The 17070-nt window shown below is 53.0% G+C and overlaps 2 protein-coding genes across 5 annotated transcripts in view; one reads left to right on the top strand and one right to left on the bottom strand.

Moving 5' to 3' along the window:
• The window catches only part of ENG (endoglin), a 30914-nt gene extending 29544 nt beyond the window's left edge, over window positions 1–1370 (top strand). Inside the window, exons 14-15 of one of the 3 annotated variants that reach the window (XM_052648353.1) lie at window positions 336–437; window positions 564–1370. In XM_052648353.1, coding sequence (XP_052504313.1) covers window positions 336–437; window positions 564–688 — 227 coding nt within the window. In that variant the 3' untranslated portion in view covers window positions 689–1370. Of the gene's footprint in view, window positions 1–335; window positions 464–563 lie in introns of those variants that run through there. The other 2 variants (XM_052648354.1, XM_052648355.1) reach the window with 2 other exon arrangements.
• A 735-nt stretch (window positions 1371–2105) lies between these two features.
• FPGS (folylpolyglutamate synthase) lies at window positions 2106–14798 on the bottom strand. 2 transcript variants are annotated; one of them, XM_052648356.1, is made up of 15 exons: window positions 14670–14798; window positions 13098–13226; window positions 12957–13010; window positions 12808–12872; window positions 8117–8231; window positions 7888–7968; window positions 7697–7758; window positions 7520–7622; window positions 7128–7205; window positions 6758–6905; window positions 6554–6643; window positions 5384–5534; window positions 4964–5039; window positions 3660–3726; window positions 2106–2920 (listed from the first exon to the last, which is right to left on the bottom strand). In XM_052648356.1, the coding sequence occupies exons 1-15, from the start codon at window positions 14796–14798 to the stop codon at window positions 2511–2513; spliced, it is 1758 nt and encodes a 585-aa protein (XP_052504316.1). In that variant the 3' UTR covers window positions 2106–2510. The 2 variants fall into 2 exon arrangements, with proteins under 2 accessions (XP_052504316.1, XP_052504317.1); XM_052648357.1 differs by lacking the exon at window positions 14670–14798 and adding an exon at window positions 14105–14215.
• Between the last annotated feature and the right edge of the window lie 2272 nt (window positions 14799–17070).

Raw genomic sequence — 17070 nt, 5'->3', positions numbered from 1 at the left:
CTCAGGCCCCACTCACACTTTGCTCAGATTATACCATCCAGCCTCCCTAAAAATGTATCTCTACCAGCCTCGGGAGTCAGAGGCATGGCCCCAAAGGCCTGGCTGGGCCCTTTTAGGGGGATGCTCATAGCAACACAACTTCATGCCACGTGTGGGTGTGATGATCCCATTGACTAGATGAGGAAATGGGTTCAGAGAAGTCGGTCAGTGGCTGAGCTGAGACTGGCACCAAAACCTGCACTCCTGGCTGGCACAACAGGGCAGGGAGTGGGGGTGGAGGCTGCAGGGAGGAGACGGCGGTGCTGACCGCAGCCATCCTGTCCTTGGTGGTGCAGACAAAGGCCTCGTCCTGCCTGCTGTGCTGGGCATCACCTTTGGCGCCTTCCTCATCGGGGCCCTGCTCACCGCCGCGCTCTGGTATATCTACTCGCACACGCGTGAGTATCCCAGGCCCCCACAGTGAGTGCTCAGGTCCCCTCCATCACCACCTGGGGGAGCCCAGCGCAGTCTCTGGGGCAGTGGGGACCCCTGGCCGGGGCCCTGACCTCCACCCCTGCCCCCAGGTCACCCCGGCAAGCGGGAGCCCGTGGTGGCGGTGGCTGCCCCGGCCTCCTCGGAGAGCAGTAGCACCAACCACAGCATCGGGAGCACCCAGAGCACCCCCTGCTCCACCAGCAGCATGGCGTAGCGCCCAGCCAGCCCTCGCCCAGCGGGAGAGACTGAGCAGCCACCAGCTGGGAACCACTGGCCGTGGACTTAGCCCGGGACCCCAGCCCCTCCACTTGACCAAGGATGAACCCTGCCCTCTGCACCCGCCCCTGCTGCCTCCCTCCCAGAGGCCTGCCGCCAGTGGGAGCACCAGCTCGGAACGCCTTGGGGTCCCCCCACCCCACCCCAATGAACCTTCAAACCCAGAGGGCCTGGGGTGCAGCTGCCCGGGACTGCAGAGTGAGAGTCCACTGCCCTGTACGTCCACATTGCTGTAAACACCCAAGAAAGTCCCTGTCATTGTAACCTGGATCCAGCACTCGATGACCCGGGCCGGGCAGGAGTTGAGAACTCCAGGACTCAGTCCAGCCCACCCAGGCTGATGGCGCCTCCTCTGTGGAAACCAAGCCAGCACAGAGCCACCTGCACCTGCTTCCAGCAGTCTCCGCATCAGAACTGGCACGACTCTGGCAGAAACAGAAGCCTAGGGGCACCCAGCCTGGGAGTAGAGTGGGGGAGCCTAGCTCCTCCCTGCAACTGTCACACAGAGACACTCCCCCCATGTCCCCCCCACCCCCCAGGCACTCTGTCCTGGGTCCTCCACTATATACTCACCACCAATAAATCAGACCATGAAACCAGAGCTGGGCTGGGCTGGAAAGAGGGAGGCACCTATGCCAGGGAGAGGGGTGACTGTTCTGGGTTCAAATTCTGGGTTCAAATCCCACTTCTGGGCTGTGTGACTGTGGACAGGTCCCATGGCTTCTTTCAGCCAGCCACCACCATTCTCTTATCTGTGAAACGGGTGTGGGAATTTGTGATCACAAGGTCCCTGTGTTTACCATATGGTCAAGGGACACCAATCCATCCTTTTCATTTCACAGACAGGCCGCCTGAGGCTCAGAGGGAAGGACTTGTCCAGGCCACACAACCTGGGCTCCTATGCAGGCCAGCTCTTGGACCAGCCATAGTCCTCATCCCCCTATTATCTGCTGAGGGAGCTAGAGGTCAAGAGTCAGTCAGATGTTTGTGTGTTAGTTGCTTGGCTGTGTCTGACTCCAAGCAACCCCATGGACTGTAGTCTACCATGCTCCTCTGTCCATGGGATTCTCCAGGCAAGAATACTGGAGTGGGTAACCATTCCTTTCTCCAGGGGATCTTCCCAACCTAGGGATTGAACCCAGGTCTCCTGCATTACTGGCAAATTCTTTACCATCTGAGCCACCTGGGAAGCCCATCAAATGTTTAGCCAGTGCTTTAAAAAATTTTTTTTGGCCGCATCATGCAGCATGTGGGATCTTAGTTAGCCAGGGATCGAACCCACGTCCTCTACATTGGAAGTGCAGAGTCTTAAAACCACTGGACTATCATGGAAGTCCCAGACAATAACAAAAAGTTCAAAGCTTTAAATCATTTCAGCCACCCTCTGCACCCTGGGGGGCCCAGGCAGGGACCCTCTCCTTTCCCAGAAGGTCACTGGGAGGAGGAAATCAATCAACCAGCAGCCAACAGCTGGCAGGGCCCCAGGCGGGCCCGAGACAGGAAGCAGGCAGGGTAGGAGTAGAGACGGGTTGGACGGTCAGGGGTGCTCCAACAGCTGGAGAACCAGGAAGAAGAGGCTAGGGGCATCCGGGGCTCAGAGACAGAGCTCAGCATCCTGCCTCCAGCTCTCTATTTCACTGCCTAGAGCCCAAGACCCTGGGTCAGTCTAGACAGAATCAGGAAGGCACAGAAGTCAAACAGTTTAGGAGTTCATGGGAGATGCAGGGCAAACGCCCATCCCCTCCACCCCACTGCCTGGGCTACTGGGACAGGGAGGGCTCCAGCAGCTTCAGGACACCGCCCACCAGGTGCAGGCTGCCTGTGACCAGCACGTGGACGGCGGCAGCCTCTTGGAGTACCATGGCCCCACTGTATGCCACAGGGTGGGCGAGGAGGCCCCGTGGGGGACTGGGCAGCTGAAAGACAGGGTCCCGGCCTTGGGTGATCCACTGCAAGGCGTGGGAGATGCAGCTGAAGACGAGGGAGCTGGCACCGTGGGTGTGGGATGGGTGAGGCGCCAGCAGCAGAGATGCGGGCCCACCCTGCTCCCGGCCGGGCGTGCTCCAAGGGTCCGGGCTGGCCCGCTCCTCATGCAGGCAACTCCAGTGCTGTTGGTGGGCGAGGCAGCGGAGCAGCACCTGGTCCAGTGTCACTGTGAAGTTCTGTTGGTCTGCGGGGCACAGCGACAGACACATCAGTGAGGCAGCCCGGGGTGGGGGAGGGGAAGCATGCCGTGAGCCCCTGCTCAATGCCAGGCTCTATACAAGCACCGTCCGTCCTTAGCGCTGAGGAAACGGAGGCTGGGAAAGTTCGGTGACTGCCCTTTGTCACAGAGCTGGTGAGAAAAGGCCCAGGCAGTTTAGCTTCAATGCCAGGGCTTCTGCCCACGGAGCACCTCTTTCTGCCCTAACTCACTGCCTTCCCAGACTATCCCCCATGCCATCTGATGTGGGGCCTGGAGATCTGTATTTTTTAGATTATTAAAAAAAAACTTTTTACATAACCCACAGTAAAAAAGAATACATTTTATAATAGTAACCCAGGACTCACATGTACACGTATACGTCTGGAAGAGAATGTCATCAGACAGTACCTACCCTTAATTTTGTGCAAGACACACTGACACTCTCTGTTCTATTTAAAAGGCTGGTTGAGACCCACTAAGCTGAGTTCAAGAACCATCACTGGGCTGTAACCTGCATTTTGAAAACTAGTTTCCCCAATAATTCCTTTTCAGTATTGTAGTCACATGCAACATTCAAAATGTACCAAAGGGTACTGATTTATACGATAAAAGGTCTTCCTACCCAAGACCTCCAGTTTAAAAGCCCCCACTGTCACCAACACAGCAATCCACCTCAGGGCCCTCTGCCGCCTGCCCACCCCAGGGACCATGCCTGTCAACTCACCTGCATTGTCTGTTGATGCCATCTCTACCAGGTTAGGGCAGAAAATGGCATAGTCAAACTGGCAGGGCTAGAAGGCCAAAGGGAGAAGCTCAGTGTCAGGGCCTGAGAGGAGGCCCCCTACCTTGACTTCCACACAGCACCCCCAGAGTCCACATCCATGTCCCCATCTCTAGAGATGCCCCCCCTCCACGCCCAGCTGAACTGGAACACTGCATAAACCCACCCACAGCACTTCCATGACCCTTGCCTCCCCGTCTGCCTCAGTGTACCCCATATGGCCTGTGGCCTGGGCAGCACGGCCCAACACAGACAGGGAGACAGACTGGAGGGGGCGTGCACATTGGCTTAAGGTGACCCATCTACTGAGCACAAAGGAGTGAGGTTGTGGATATGAAGGAGAGATTTAGCATCCAGGTCTATGAAATGGGAAACGATCCCTAGGAACCCTTTCAGCCTTGACAGCCAGGGCAGACTCAGTTTCCCTGGGCACAGTGGGGCCCCTCCCTCTATGCTTAATAGTCCAGTGACCACTTAAACCAAACTTTATTATTTTTTTAATCTTTTCAAGTTAGTGCTTTTATTATCTTGGGATAAATCCCCAGAAGTGGAATTGCCAGATCATATAACATACCAGTTTTTAACTTTTTTGAGAAACTTTTCTATTATTATCCTATTATTATCCATAGCTGCTGTGAAATGATATCCCACTAACAGTTCATAGGTGTTCCCTTTTGTCTCCATCCTCTCCAATGCTTACTTTCTCTTGTCTTTTTGATGACTGCCATTCTAACAGGTGTGAGATAATAATATCTCCTTGTGGTTTTGATTTGCATTGTACTGATGATCTGGCATGTTGAGTACACTTTCATATACTTATGGGCCATCTATGCTCTATGTGTCTTCTTGGATAAACCAAAGTTTAGAAGCAGGTATCATAGTAACATCTCTGTTTTATGGCGAGGCAAACTGAGGCTCAGAGAAATGCCATCTCTTATCCAGGGTCACATGCCAGTGGCTGAAGGGAACCTGACAAGTGAATCCAGAGCCTGCACCTCACACCACTTACCTGGTCCTGCCTATAATCCTGGTCTTGAGTGTGACCACGGAGGAGAATGCGGGCAGTGACCTCTGACTTGACTTCCCTGTGCCCAGTGCTTTTATAACACAGTTCAGGAGGGGAATGAGCAATCAGTGCCATTCTCCAGCTGAGGAAACAGGCTCAGGGATGAAGGCACGGCTGCTGGCGGTCAAAGCCAGCACCCGAGCTGGCCTCCCTGCTGCCCATACCCCAGCCAGTTCCTCACCTGCAGCACTTTCAGCAGGGCCGCGGAATCCCGGTCCCCAGTGGAGTTGAAGAGCAAGACGCGCACCTCGGACCCACTGGGAGAGGGAAGGGTTAGAGGCGGGGGAGGGGAGGCCAGAGCGGTGACACCTCCCACCACTTCTCCGCGGGCCCCGCCCCATCCTTCCTCCAGAAACTGCCTCTCCTCCCCTACTGTCCCGGTCCGACCCCGTCCCCTCGTCCCGCCCCCGTCCCCTCGTCCCGCCCCATTCGTCCCCAAGGTCCCTCCCCTCCCCACTGACCCAGCCTCGGCCCTGCCCATGCTCCACCCCTCCTCAAGGTCCCGCCCCTCTCCACAGACCAAGCCCCGCCCCATCCCTCCCGAGGTCCCGCCCCCTCCCCCGGACCCCGTGTCCCAGCACTGCCTCTGCCCGCAGCTCGCCTGTCCGGCCGCTCGCAGCGGTGTAGCGCCTGGCGGAACCAGCGCACACAGGCCTGCATGCTGCTGGTGGTGTGCGCGCCGTCCAGGTACCAGGTAAGAGGCCCGCGCCGCAGCAACTGCGTCCGACCTGGCCACTCCGTGTGCCGAAGCCCTGGGGTTGGGGAGCAAGGCAGCCCTCCAGGAGCAGCCCCGAGGCAGCCCTCCCGTATTCTCCCACTCCGGTCCTCAACTAACTGCTTGCCCGCACGCAGAACCCTCATTACTCGCCACTCGGATCGGCCCAGAAGCCTCTGGTTGGGCCCAAGTCGCTGGGATTAACTGTTTGGCTGCCTTATCGGGTAGAATCTTCCAGGAGGCCCTGAGAGGGGGGCTGCTGTCATATATTAGTCCCAAAATGCAGGCAGAGAACCCTGACTCAGAGAGATTAGGTCACAGAGAGAGTGAGTCCTGGGCTTGTGTGCTCAGCTGCTTCAGTTGCATCGGATGCTTTGCGACCGCCTGGACTTGTAGCCTGCCAGGCTCCTCTGTCCATGGGATTTCCCAGGCAAGAGTACTGGAGTGGGTTGCCGTTTCCTTCTCCAAGGGGAGCTTCCCGACCCCGGGATTAAACCTGTGTTTGGCACGTCTCCTGCATTGCAGGCATATTCAGCACCGTTGAGCCCCCAGGGAAGCCCCAAGTCCTCGGGCTGGGATGTAACCCCCTGGCTCCAGGACTGTCTCACGGCCCTGACACAGGGCCTGGCACACAGTGGTCTCCCTGGTACCATCTGCTGAAGGGCTTTAACAGCCACGAGGCCCTACTACGTGCTGAAAGCTTTGAGGGGAAGCAAGAAACCTGAAGAGTATCGTCCTCAAGACCTTCATGGTCTCCTGATGATGACAAGCATAATAGTTCTGGCAGCTACCACGGGCCAGCCAGGCACTTTATCCCATATCCGCCAGGCTCTGGACTCAGTCCTTTAGTGACAGCACCTCTCAGTGGATCCTATCATGGTCTCACTTGGCAGATGGGCAAATGGGTTCAGAGAGACTTCACCGACTCAAAGTGCGGAAAGCTTGCTGCCTTCAGCAGAGTCCTTTCTCTTAAGGCACATTGGCCCCACCTCTCTAATAGGAGACCAAAAGAAAACACCTGAAGGGGGCCCAGCTGGGCAGGAAGGTCCAACTCACCCTGCTGCATGTGGGGCGTGGGCTGGAACACAGGTGCTGGGGGCAGCTGCCCCGGGAGGCTGGGCCTGGATGCCTTCAGCTCCCCAGCATCTGGCAGGGAAGGGAAGGGAGAGGGAGGGCTTCAGTGGGCTCGGTCCTCACCTCTAAGGGCCCTCAGAGGCAGGTCCACCTGTCCCCTGCCCATCCACTGACCTGCCCACTTACCCTGGTAACCTTTCTGCTGCAGCCAGCAGCGGGCCAGCTGCAAGGCCAGGGCAGCATTGGACCGCTGGTGCTCTCCCTCCAGGCCCAGGGTCAGCGGTGGCCCCCCTTCCTCCAGGGCTTGTAGTGGTGGGCACAGGTAGAGGGGACACTGCAGGGGAGGTGGGCAGCAGCTGCTCAGGGGATGGCCCTCCCTGATGCCATCAGCCCTTCCAACTACCAGAACCCACTGACCAGAACCCACCAAACCCTGTTCCTAGAATCGAGATGCACCCTAGCTGGATGAACACAGATAAGCAAACCGAGGGCCCAGAGGATAAAGTGCCTCCCCAGTCAGTCCTCCTCCGCCCCCCGGCAGTTCCATCAGACTCACTGAGATCTGCTGAGCCCTGTCCCTTAGCACTGCCAGCGGCTCGTCAGGCTGGAGCACGGTGAAGGCAGGGACGCCACTCTGTGCAGGACACGAAGAGTGAGCCAGGGGCTGCCCAGGGTGCTCCACCGCCCATCTCTGGCCCCCACATCCCTGGTTCTGGGCAGCCCATTTAGCCTTCCCCCAGTGGACCTTTGGGAACCCCTCGATGGGGAGACTGAGGCCAGAGATGGGGCTCAACTTGTTCCAGTCCCACACAGAGCTCCCATGAGAATCCAGACCCCACTGATTCCAGAACCTAATTCTGAGTCAAGACACAAATGAGCACCCCTCCTCTTCCCTGAATCTTGAGGGCCAGGGTCAGGCCATCCATTTACCTCCCCTCCCCAGGTCACCTTAAAAATGCCCCCTTTCTGCCATGCGATCTTCTCCATTGTGTCCCCCAAAAGGCCAGTGTGGTCAATGCCAAGAGAGGTGATCCCACACACCACAGGCTTCCTGCAGGAAACGAAAGGGCCAGGATGCCCCTGGGCTTCTGGCCACCATCCCTCTCCCCAAGCCATCGGCCTCACCTGATGATGTTGGTGCAGTCGTAAGCCCCACCGATGCCTACTTCCACCACTGCCAGGTCCACCTACAGAGGATCAGAAGGCATGGCAGGGGGCACAGGGACTCCTGGATGCCTCATGGGAGCCCTTAGCCTGCTGAGATTCCCCTTCCCAAGGTCTGGAACACAGGGTTTTGGGGAGGGGGCCACACACACCTTCTCTTGGAGGAAGACGTGGAAGGCCATGAGCGTGAGGAAGCGGAAGTAGCCAGGCATGGAGACACAGCTACTGTCGTCCTGTGGACAGGATCACATCAGAGCTCGGAGCAACTGCAGCCTCTGTGCTGGGGGAGATGGTGTCCTGGGATGCGCAGCGCCCTCTGGGTCTACCCACCCACTTGAGGTCCCCTACCCTGGCCATCCACCAGCCCTCTGGCACAGGCACCTTGGTCTCCTCCAGCCGGTGGTAGAGGCGCCAAAAGTGCTTGGTGAAGAGCTCGGAGCTTATGGGCTGCCCATTGATGCGGATCCGCTCACGCACCTGCACCAGGTGGGGAGAGCTGTCGAAAGACCCAGGGTCATCAGGTAACTCCCTTCCCAAGACCCCCAGGCTGCCCCCAACCCCCGCCCCATAGTCAGACCTGTCTTTTGGAAAAACAAATCAGGCTATGTCACTGTCCTGGTGAAAACCCTTCTCGCTCCTCATCTCGGCCTTCTAGGCCCCAGTGGGGCTGGTTCCACTGGCCTCCGTGCCTCACCTCTCCTGCATCCCTTGGAAGGTCCTTGTGCCCAGCCCCTCTGGACTATTTTTTAGCTCCTCCAGCCCTGCTTCCTCCCACCCCTGCCCACATACTTTCTATCTCCAGGCCTACCTGTGGGCCTGCCCACTACACAGATCTCAAGTAAGACCACTCCTCCAGCAGACAGAAAGGATCCTCCCCACCAGGCTGGTCAGGAATGCTCTCTGGGCTCCTACAGCACCGCCCCCAGCAGCCCACACCCATCAGCTACTCTGCCAACATCTGTCCCCATAATGTCTGTCTGTCTTCCTGCCCTTGAGGACAAGGCCTCATCAGCTGTGTTCAAGTTGCAGCCCCAGACTGGCCCATGAGGCCACATGGGCCCAAGTTGAAGGCTGGGTTTTTAACCCCTCAAATTATTTTAGATGAGCAATTTGGGGCTTCTATTTGAATCCTCAAAGACCCTCTCATATTATGAATCCTCTCCATTTCTCTATTTTGAACAAAGAACTGTGGAGGGAAAACACACTGATCTGAAAGGATCTCAGTCAGCTGGTTTCAGTTGTTTACAGAGGTCACTTGATAGAACTGGTAAAATAAAAGGAGGCATGCATCTTGAATGCCCCAAGCCGAGGGAGTGAAACCTGAGCGATTCACTGGCATGTTAATTCCACTGCTTTGCCAGCGATGGGTTTAAGAAAGGCACATATAGCTTCAGGAAGAGGGACCCCATCTATCCCCACCAGCTCACTCCAATCCTCTGGTGTGATTTTAGATGCTTGAATGTGGCCAAGACAGGGTGCTGCCCAGCGGGCAAAGCAGCGGCTGAGGCTGGCACAGCGATAGGGTTCCCTTCTGCTGCCCACTAGGGAGACCTCGACAGGGGCATCATACCCTATGCTTACTGTCTAAGCCCTTACTAGCCAGGCTTTTTGCTCCTTATGGCAAAGATACCCTAACTGATAAATATTTCTGTGTGATTTAAAAACTGTGTAAGGAATTTAAGTTAACAAAAAGATATCTGAGGGGGCTTTCCTGATGGTCCAGAGGTTAAGAATCTGCCTTGCAATGCATGGGACACTGGTTCGATCGCTGGTCTGGGAAGATCCCACATGCTGCAGAACAACCAAGCCCATGCACCAACTATTGAGCCTGAGCGCGGCCACTGCTGAAGCCCGCATGCCCTAAAGCCAGTGTTCCACAAGAGAAGCAACTGCAATGAGAAGCCCCCACACCACAACGAAGCGTAGCCCCTGCTTGCCACAACTAGAGCAAGCCCGCACAGCAGTGATGAAGACCCACCACAGCCAATAAATAATAAATAAATCTTAAAATATATATATAATAATCCCTTAGAAGAAATGGAGTAGCCATCAGTTCACAAAAGAGTCCCAAATGCAGCACTTGGATGCAGTCTCAAAAATGACAGAGTGATCTCTGTTCGTTTCCAAGGCAAACTCTTCAGTATCACAGTAATCCAAGTCTATGTCCCGACCAGGAATGCCGAAGAAGCTGAACGGTTCTATGAAGACCTACAAGACCTTTTAGAACTAACACCCCAAAAAGATGTCCTTTTCATTATAGGGGACTGGAATGCAAAAGTAGGAAGTCAAGAAACACCTGGAGTAACAGGCAAATTCGGCCTTGAAGTACAGAATGAAGCAGGGCAAAGGCTAATAGAGTTTTGCCAAGAGAACACACTGGTCATAGAAAACACCCTCTTTCAACAACACAAGAGAAGACTCTACACATGGACATCACCAGATGGCCAACACCGAAATCAGATTGATTATATTCTTTGCATCCAAAGATGGAAAATCTCTATACAGTCAGCAAAAACAAGACCGGAAGTGGACCATGGCTCAGATCATGAACTCCTTATTGCCAAATTCAGACTGAAATTGAAGAAAGTGGGGAAAACCACTAGACCATTCAGGTATGACCTAAATCAAATCCCTTATGATTATACAGTGGAATTGAGAAATAGATTTAAGGGACTATATCTGATAGACAGTGCCTGATGAAATATGGAGAGAGGTTCGTGACATTGTACAGGAGACAGGGATCAAGACCAACCCCATGGAAAAGAAATGCAAAAAAGCAAAATGGCTGTCTGAGGAGGCCTTACAAATAGCTGTGAAAAGAAGAGAAGCAAAAAGCAAAGGAGAAAAGGAAAGATATACACACTGGAATGCAGAGTTCCAAAGAATAGCAAGGAGAGCTAAGAAAGCTTTCCTCAGTGATCAGTGCAAAGAAATAGAGGAACACAATAGAATGGGAAAAACTAGAGATCTCTTCAAGAAAATTAGAGTATCAAGGGAACATCTCATGCAAAGATGGGCTCGATAAAGGACAGAAATGGTATGGACCTAACAGAAGCAGAAGATATTAAGAAGAGGTGGCAAGAATACACAGAAGAACTGTACAAAAAAGATCTTCACGACCCAGATAATCACGATGGTGTGATCACTCACCTAGAGCCAGACATCCTGGAATGTGAAGTCAAGTGGGCTTTAGGAAGTATCACTACTAACAAAGCTAGTGGAGGTGATGGTATTCCAATTGAGCTATTTCAAATCCTAAAAGATGATGCTGTGAAAGTGCTGCACTCAATATGCCAGCACATTTGGAAGACTCAGCAGTGGCCACAGGACTGGAAAAGGTCAGTTTTCATTCCTATCCCAAAGAAAGGCAATGCCAAAGAATGCTCAAACTACCGCACAATTGCACTCATCTCACACGCTAGTAAAGTAATGCTCAAAATTCTCCAAGCCAGGCTTCAGCAATATGTGAACCATGAACTTCCAGATGTTCAAGTTGGTTTTAGAAAAGGAAGGGGAACCAGAGATCAACTGGATCCAACATCTGCTGGATCATGGAAAAAGCAAGAAAGTTCCAGAAAAACAGCTATTTCTGCTTTATTGACTATGCCAAAGCCTTTGACTGTGTGGATCACAATAAACTGTGGAAAATTCTGAAAGAGATGGGAATACGAGACCATCTGACCTGCCTTTTGAGAAACCTGTATACAGGTCAGGAAGCAACAGTTAGAACTGGACATGGAACAAGAGACTGGTTCCAAATAGGAAAAGGAGTACGTCAAGCTGTATATTATCACCCTGCTTATTTAACTTCTATGCAGAGTACATCATGAGAAATGCTGGGCTGGAGGAAGCATAAACTGGAATCCAGATTGCTGGGAGAAATATCAATAACCTCAGATATGGAGATGACACCACCCTTATGGCAGAAAGTGAAGAGGAACTCAAAAGCCTCTTGATGAAAGTGAAAGAGGAGAGTGAAAAAGTTGGCTTAAAGCTCAACATTCAGAAAACGAAGATCATGGTATCTGGTCCCATCACTTCATGGCAAATAGATGGGGAAACAGTGTCAGACTTTATTTTTTTGGGCTCCAAAATCACTGCAGATGGTGATTGCAGGCATGAAATTAAAAGACGCTTACTCCTTGGAAGGAAAGTTATGACAACCTAGACAGCATATTAAAAAGCAGAGACATTACTTTGCCAACAAAGGTCCATCTAGTCAAGGCTATGGTCTTTCCAGTGGTCATGTATGGATGTAAGAGTTGAGCTATAAAGAAAGCTGAGCACCGAAGAATTGATGCTTTTGAACTGTGGTGTTGGAGAAAGACTCTTGAGAGTTCCTTGGACTGCAAGGAGATCCAATCAGTCCATCCTAAAGGAGATTATTCCTGAATATATATTGGAAGGACTGATGCTGAAGTTGAAACTCCAATACTTTGGCCACCTGATGCAAAAAGCTGACTTGTTTGAAAAGACCCTGATGCTGGGAAAGATTGAGGGCAGGAGGAGAAGGGGATGACAGATGGTTGGATGGCATCACCGACTCAATGGATATGAGTTTGGGTAGGCTCCGGGAGTTGGTGATGGACAGGGAGGCCTGACTTGCTGCAGTTCATGGGGTCACAAAGAGTGGGACACAACTGAGCGACTGAACTGAACTGAACTGAAAAAAAGACATCTGAGGGACTTCCCTGGCAGTCCAGTGGTTAAGTCTTTGCGCATCCACTGCAGGGGGCATGGGTTTGATCCCTGGTTAGGGAACTAAGATTCCCTCATACCGCATGATGTGGCCAAAAAAGAAATAAAAAGATATCTGACTTTTCCAGCTGTGTATTTCATTATCCATTCAAGTTGCTGCCCCCTCCCCAAGTTCTTTGCATTATGAAAATTAGAGATTGCCATAAACTTGGGCTAATACACTAAATGCTAACTGAATGTATGTTGAATGAATAAACACTGGGCAGAAAGACATATAGCTGAGTTCCTGTGGGTGACCCTGGCCCTGAGGTGCAGGTTGGATCCAGAGCCCCCCAGACAGCTAGGAGACACCACATCCCTCTGTACCTCAGTACCTAAAGAACCCCGTCTTCAGGCCATAGCTTCGGAGGATACGTTCAGTGAAGGCACACGTGGAGCCCTGTAAAGAAAAGGTCTTGTCTGGGCAGGTCCCAACCCCCGACCCCAGCCCGCGGACGCCCTACCCCTGGGTCCTGTGACTCACCTTCCCCTTGGTCCCAGTGATGTGGATAATGTTCAGTTGGTCCAAGTCCTCCACCTAAGACAGACAGACAAAGTCCCTGCCTCAGGCACAGGACGCACAGAAGTGGGGAGTGGAGGTGGTTACAGGCCCTTCCCACCTTACCTGCAGCCCACTCCGTGCCAAGTACAGCTTCATGGCTTCCAGCTGTGTCTGGGGGTCACCCCGCTCACGCTTCACCATCTCCAAGTAGTTAGCATTGGTCTGCAGGGTGTTGAGTGTGCGCACGGCATCCTGGCGGTGAACCCCAGGTAGCAAGTTAAGGCGCATTAGGGGCCCATAGGGACAGAGGCACACAGCATGCCAGTGGCTAGGCCAGGGTACCAGGACTGCCATGCCAGCCCTGGTGCCCCAGCCCAGAGGTTAGGCACCACTGAAAAAGAAGTGGCATCTTTCAAGCTCTGGCAGAAATGGGAGCCTGGGGCAGTTCAGCTTCACCTAGGGAGTGCCAGGCAAAAACAGGTAAAATGACTAGCAGGACTAGGCTTCACTCTCAGGCCTTTGCCCTAATTCCCTCCGTGCATGCATGCGTGTGTGCGTGTGTGCATGCTCAGTCATGCCCAGCTGTTTGCAACCCCATGGACTGTAGCCCACCAGGTTCCTCTGTCCATGGGATTTCCCAGGCAAGAAGACTGGAGTGGGTTGCCATTTCCTTCTCCAGGGGATCTTCCTGAGCCATGGATTGAACCCACGTCCCCTGCATCTCCTGCACTGGCAGGTAGATCCTTTACTACTGAGCCACTGGGGAAGCCCAATTCCCTCCATAGTTCACCACTGTATCAGGCTCCTCCTAAAGTAGGGCCAGAACCACAGAAGGCTAGGATCTCAGAACTGAAGGAATCAGAACTAGGAATTCCTGGAGGCTTCCATGCCTAACCCTGAGGATTGGGATCCCACATTCTGACCCAGAGAAGAGTTGCCTGAAGCAACCAGTTGGTAAAGAGGAGTCTCAGAGGGAGGAAAGGTGTGCCAGGGTTGCCCAGACAAGAAGGCAGGTAGGTATAGCCTCAGGACAGTTCACACTGGGTGGTGGAAGTGGGAGTGATATTTCTAATCCTTCAGGGCCTCAATGGCTGGTTGCAGGCCCTACTCGTCAAACTGGTGCCACCTACCTGGCCAGCATCCTGTGCTGGTCTCTGGCAACTGGCCTTTGGCACAGAACCAGGAGGAAGCTTTTTGTTTCCCGTGTTCTTTCACCACCACCTCTGCTCCTGAGTTCTGCCTTCCCCCCAGTTCTAAGCACTTGGATCTCCTTCTTCCTGAATCCTGGAGACTCCAACCCACATCTAGACTCCTGGATCTCCCAAGTCTGAACTCCCGAATCCCTCTACTCTCCCCCACCCGCAACTGCTGCTTCGGAGTCCGGAGACACTGTAATAACTCCAGCATCTCAGCTGAGCCGCTAGTCCTACCACCAGGCGTCCCTTTCCTCTCTTCCAACCGCGGTTCACTTCAGCCTCAGAATTTCCAAATCCGGTAGAGCCGGGCCCAACTTCCTGGTGCCTGTCCCCACCTCCAGACTCCAGAAGGTCCCCACCCGATCCGCCCCTCGACCCCTGCGAGTCTCTCGGTCCCAGGCTCCTGGCCACCCTCTCAGCTTGGCGCAGACCAGATGCTAAGTGACCTCAGGCTGGCTCACGAGTCATTGCGTGACCTCCCATCGGCGGGCAAAGATACCTGATACGCCATGTCTGGCTCCTGCAGCACAGGCCACGCGCTCAACCCTCGCCGCGCTGCGACCCTGGTTGTTGCACCACGCGGAGAAACTGCTGCCAGGAAGAGAGCGTGGCAGCGTGCCCGAGACATAGTAGAGGGGCAGGCAGCTGCACGCTAGGCCCGGACTGAAAAAAATTAAGCTCCTGCGCCCGCCCCCGACACTCCTCCTCTCGTCGCCAATCAGCGCTGCCCATTGAGCCCACTGAGACCAATAAGAATCTGTGGGACGCCATCTTTGTGAGGGGCAGGACCCAGCGCGAGCCGGGGAGTTCGTTCATGTTTATGAGGGGTAAGGTCCCGCGGGAGTCCTCTGCCTTAGAAAACTACACACTGTTTTCGTCGTCCTCTCCAGGATCTGGCCGCACTCCCCCTACCCCCACCCCCCCAAATAGCCAGTGCCAGTCAGCAGCCCTGCTCCAGGCCAGAACCAGCTGCGAGCCGGCACCGGTTCAGTTCAGTTCAGTCGCTCAGTCGTGTCCGACTCTTTGCGACCCCATGGACTGCAGCATGCCAGGCCCCCCTGGTCCATCACCAGCTCCCGGAGTTTACTCAAACTCATGTCCATTGAGTCAGTGATGCCATCCAACCATCTCATCCTCTGTCATCCCCTTATCCTGCTGCCTTCAATCTTTCCTAGCATCAGGGTCTTTTCCAATGAGTCAGTTCTTCACATCAGGTGACCAAAGTATTGGAGTTTCAGCTTCAGCATCAGTCCTTCCAATATATATTCAGGACTGATCTCCTTTAGGATGGACTGGTTGGATCTCCTTGCATTCCAAGGAACTCTTAAGAGTCTTCTCCAACACCACAGTTCAAAAGCATCAATTCTTTGGCGCTCAGCTTTCTTTATAGTCCAACTCTCACATCCATACATGACCACTGGAAAGACCATAGCCTTGACTAGATGGACCTTTGTTGGCAAAGTAATGTCTCTGCTTTTCAATATGCTGTCTAGGTTGGTCATAACTTTCCTTCCAAGGAGTAAGCGTCTTTTAGTTTCATGGCTGCAGTCACCATCTGCAGTGATTTTGGAGCCCCCCAAAATAAAGTCAGCCACACTTTCCACTGTTTCCCATCTATTTGCAATGAAGTGATGGAACTGGATGCCATGATCTTCGTTTTCTGAATGTTGAGCTTTAAGCCAACTTTTTCACTCTCCTCTTTCACTTTCATCAAGAGGCTCTTTAGTTCTTCTTCACTTTCTGCCATAAGGGTGGTGTCATCTGCATATCTGAGGTTATTGAGATTTCTCCCGGCAATCTTGATTCCAGCTTATGCTTCCTCCAGCCCAGCATTTCTCATGATGTAGTCTGCATATAAGTTAAATAAGCAGGGTGACAATATATGGCCTTGACCTACTCCTTTTCCTATTTGGAACCAGTCTATTGTTCCATGTCCAGTTCTGTTGCTTGGAATGTTAGGTCCATGAATCAAGGCAAATTGGAAGTGGTCAAAGAGGAGATGGCAAGAGTGAACATTGACATTTTAGGACTCAATGAGCCAGGATGCAATGACAGAACTTGTGGACCCCTCAGGGAGGTCACTGAATCACAGCTCCCAAAACATCCTGACCCAACACAGAGACAACAAACTGCGGGGATGAGGCCTCTGCCCTCACGAATCTGACAGCTCGACTGCGGGATAACAGACCAAAAACCAGGCACCTACAGCTACTGGGTCCCCTAACTATTCCTGGGCAGCCTGGGAAGGCTTCCTGGAAGAGGTGACATCCTGACCTCATGAGCTGTGGAGACTGAGCACAGTTAGTGAGCCCCAGGGTGACAGGATGCCAGATCCAGCAGGATCTTGTGGCCTTATAAGAAATTGAGTTGCATTTAAATTTGGATTACAATAAAATGGTTCTAAGAAAGGGTAACAAGATCAGATTTGCACCTTTGAAGATGTGCTGTTTAGAGAGAGCTGCCCTCAGAGAGGGCAGTAATCTGTCCTACCTGTGGGTGGAGGATCCAGGTTTGTCCTGGAGTTTTCAGAACTTTTTTTGTCTATGACTTAATTTTTTTAATTAATACTTTGGCTCTTTATTTAAAAATATTTTGTTTTACTTTTCTTAATCTTTTTTACTTTATTTTTTGGCCCCTCCATTAGATCCCTGACCAAGGGTTGAACCTGGGCCCTCTGCATTTGTAATGCAGAGTTTTAACCACAGACCACCAGGGAAGTCCCTGTATATGACCTTCTTGGTCCCAACTGCTAGCATGGGAAAAAAGTAGAATGGAGATTCCCTTTCCACAGTTGAGACCTGGAAAGGTGTGTGTGTTTGGGTGGGGGTGGGGAGTTGCTGCAAGAAGCTTCTAGAGAAGTTTGCTCAGATAAAAGGCAGTCCCTTAACAACTGATGGTAG

This window comes from Budorcas taxicolor, chromosome 11, assembly GCF_023091745.1.
Source record: "Budorcas taxicolor isolate Tak-1 chromosome 11, Takin1.1, whole genome shotgun sequence".
Taxonomy (NCBI): domain Eukaryota; kingdom Metazoa; phylum Chordata; class Mammalia; order Artiodactyla; family Bovidae; genus Budorcas; species Budorcas taxicolor.
This window is presented reverse-complemented; position numbering and strand designations above follow the sequence as displayed.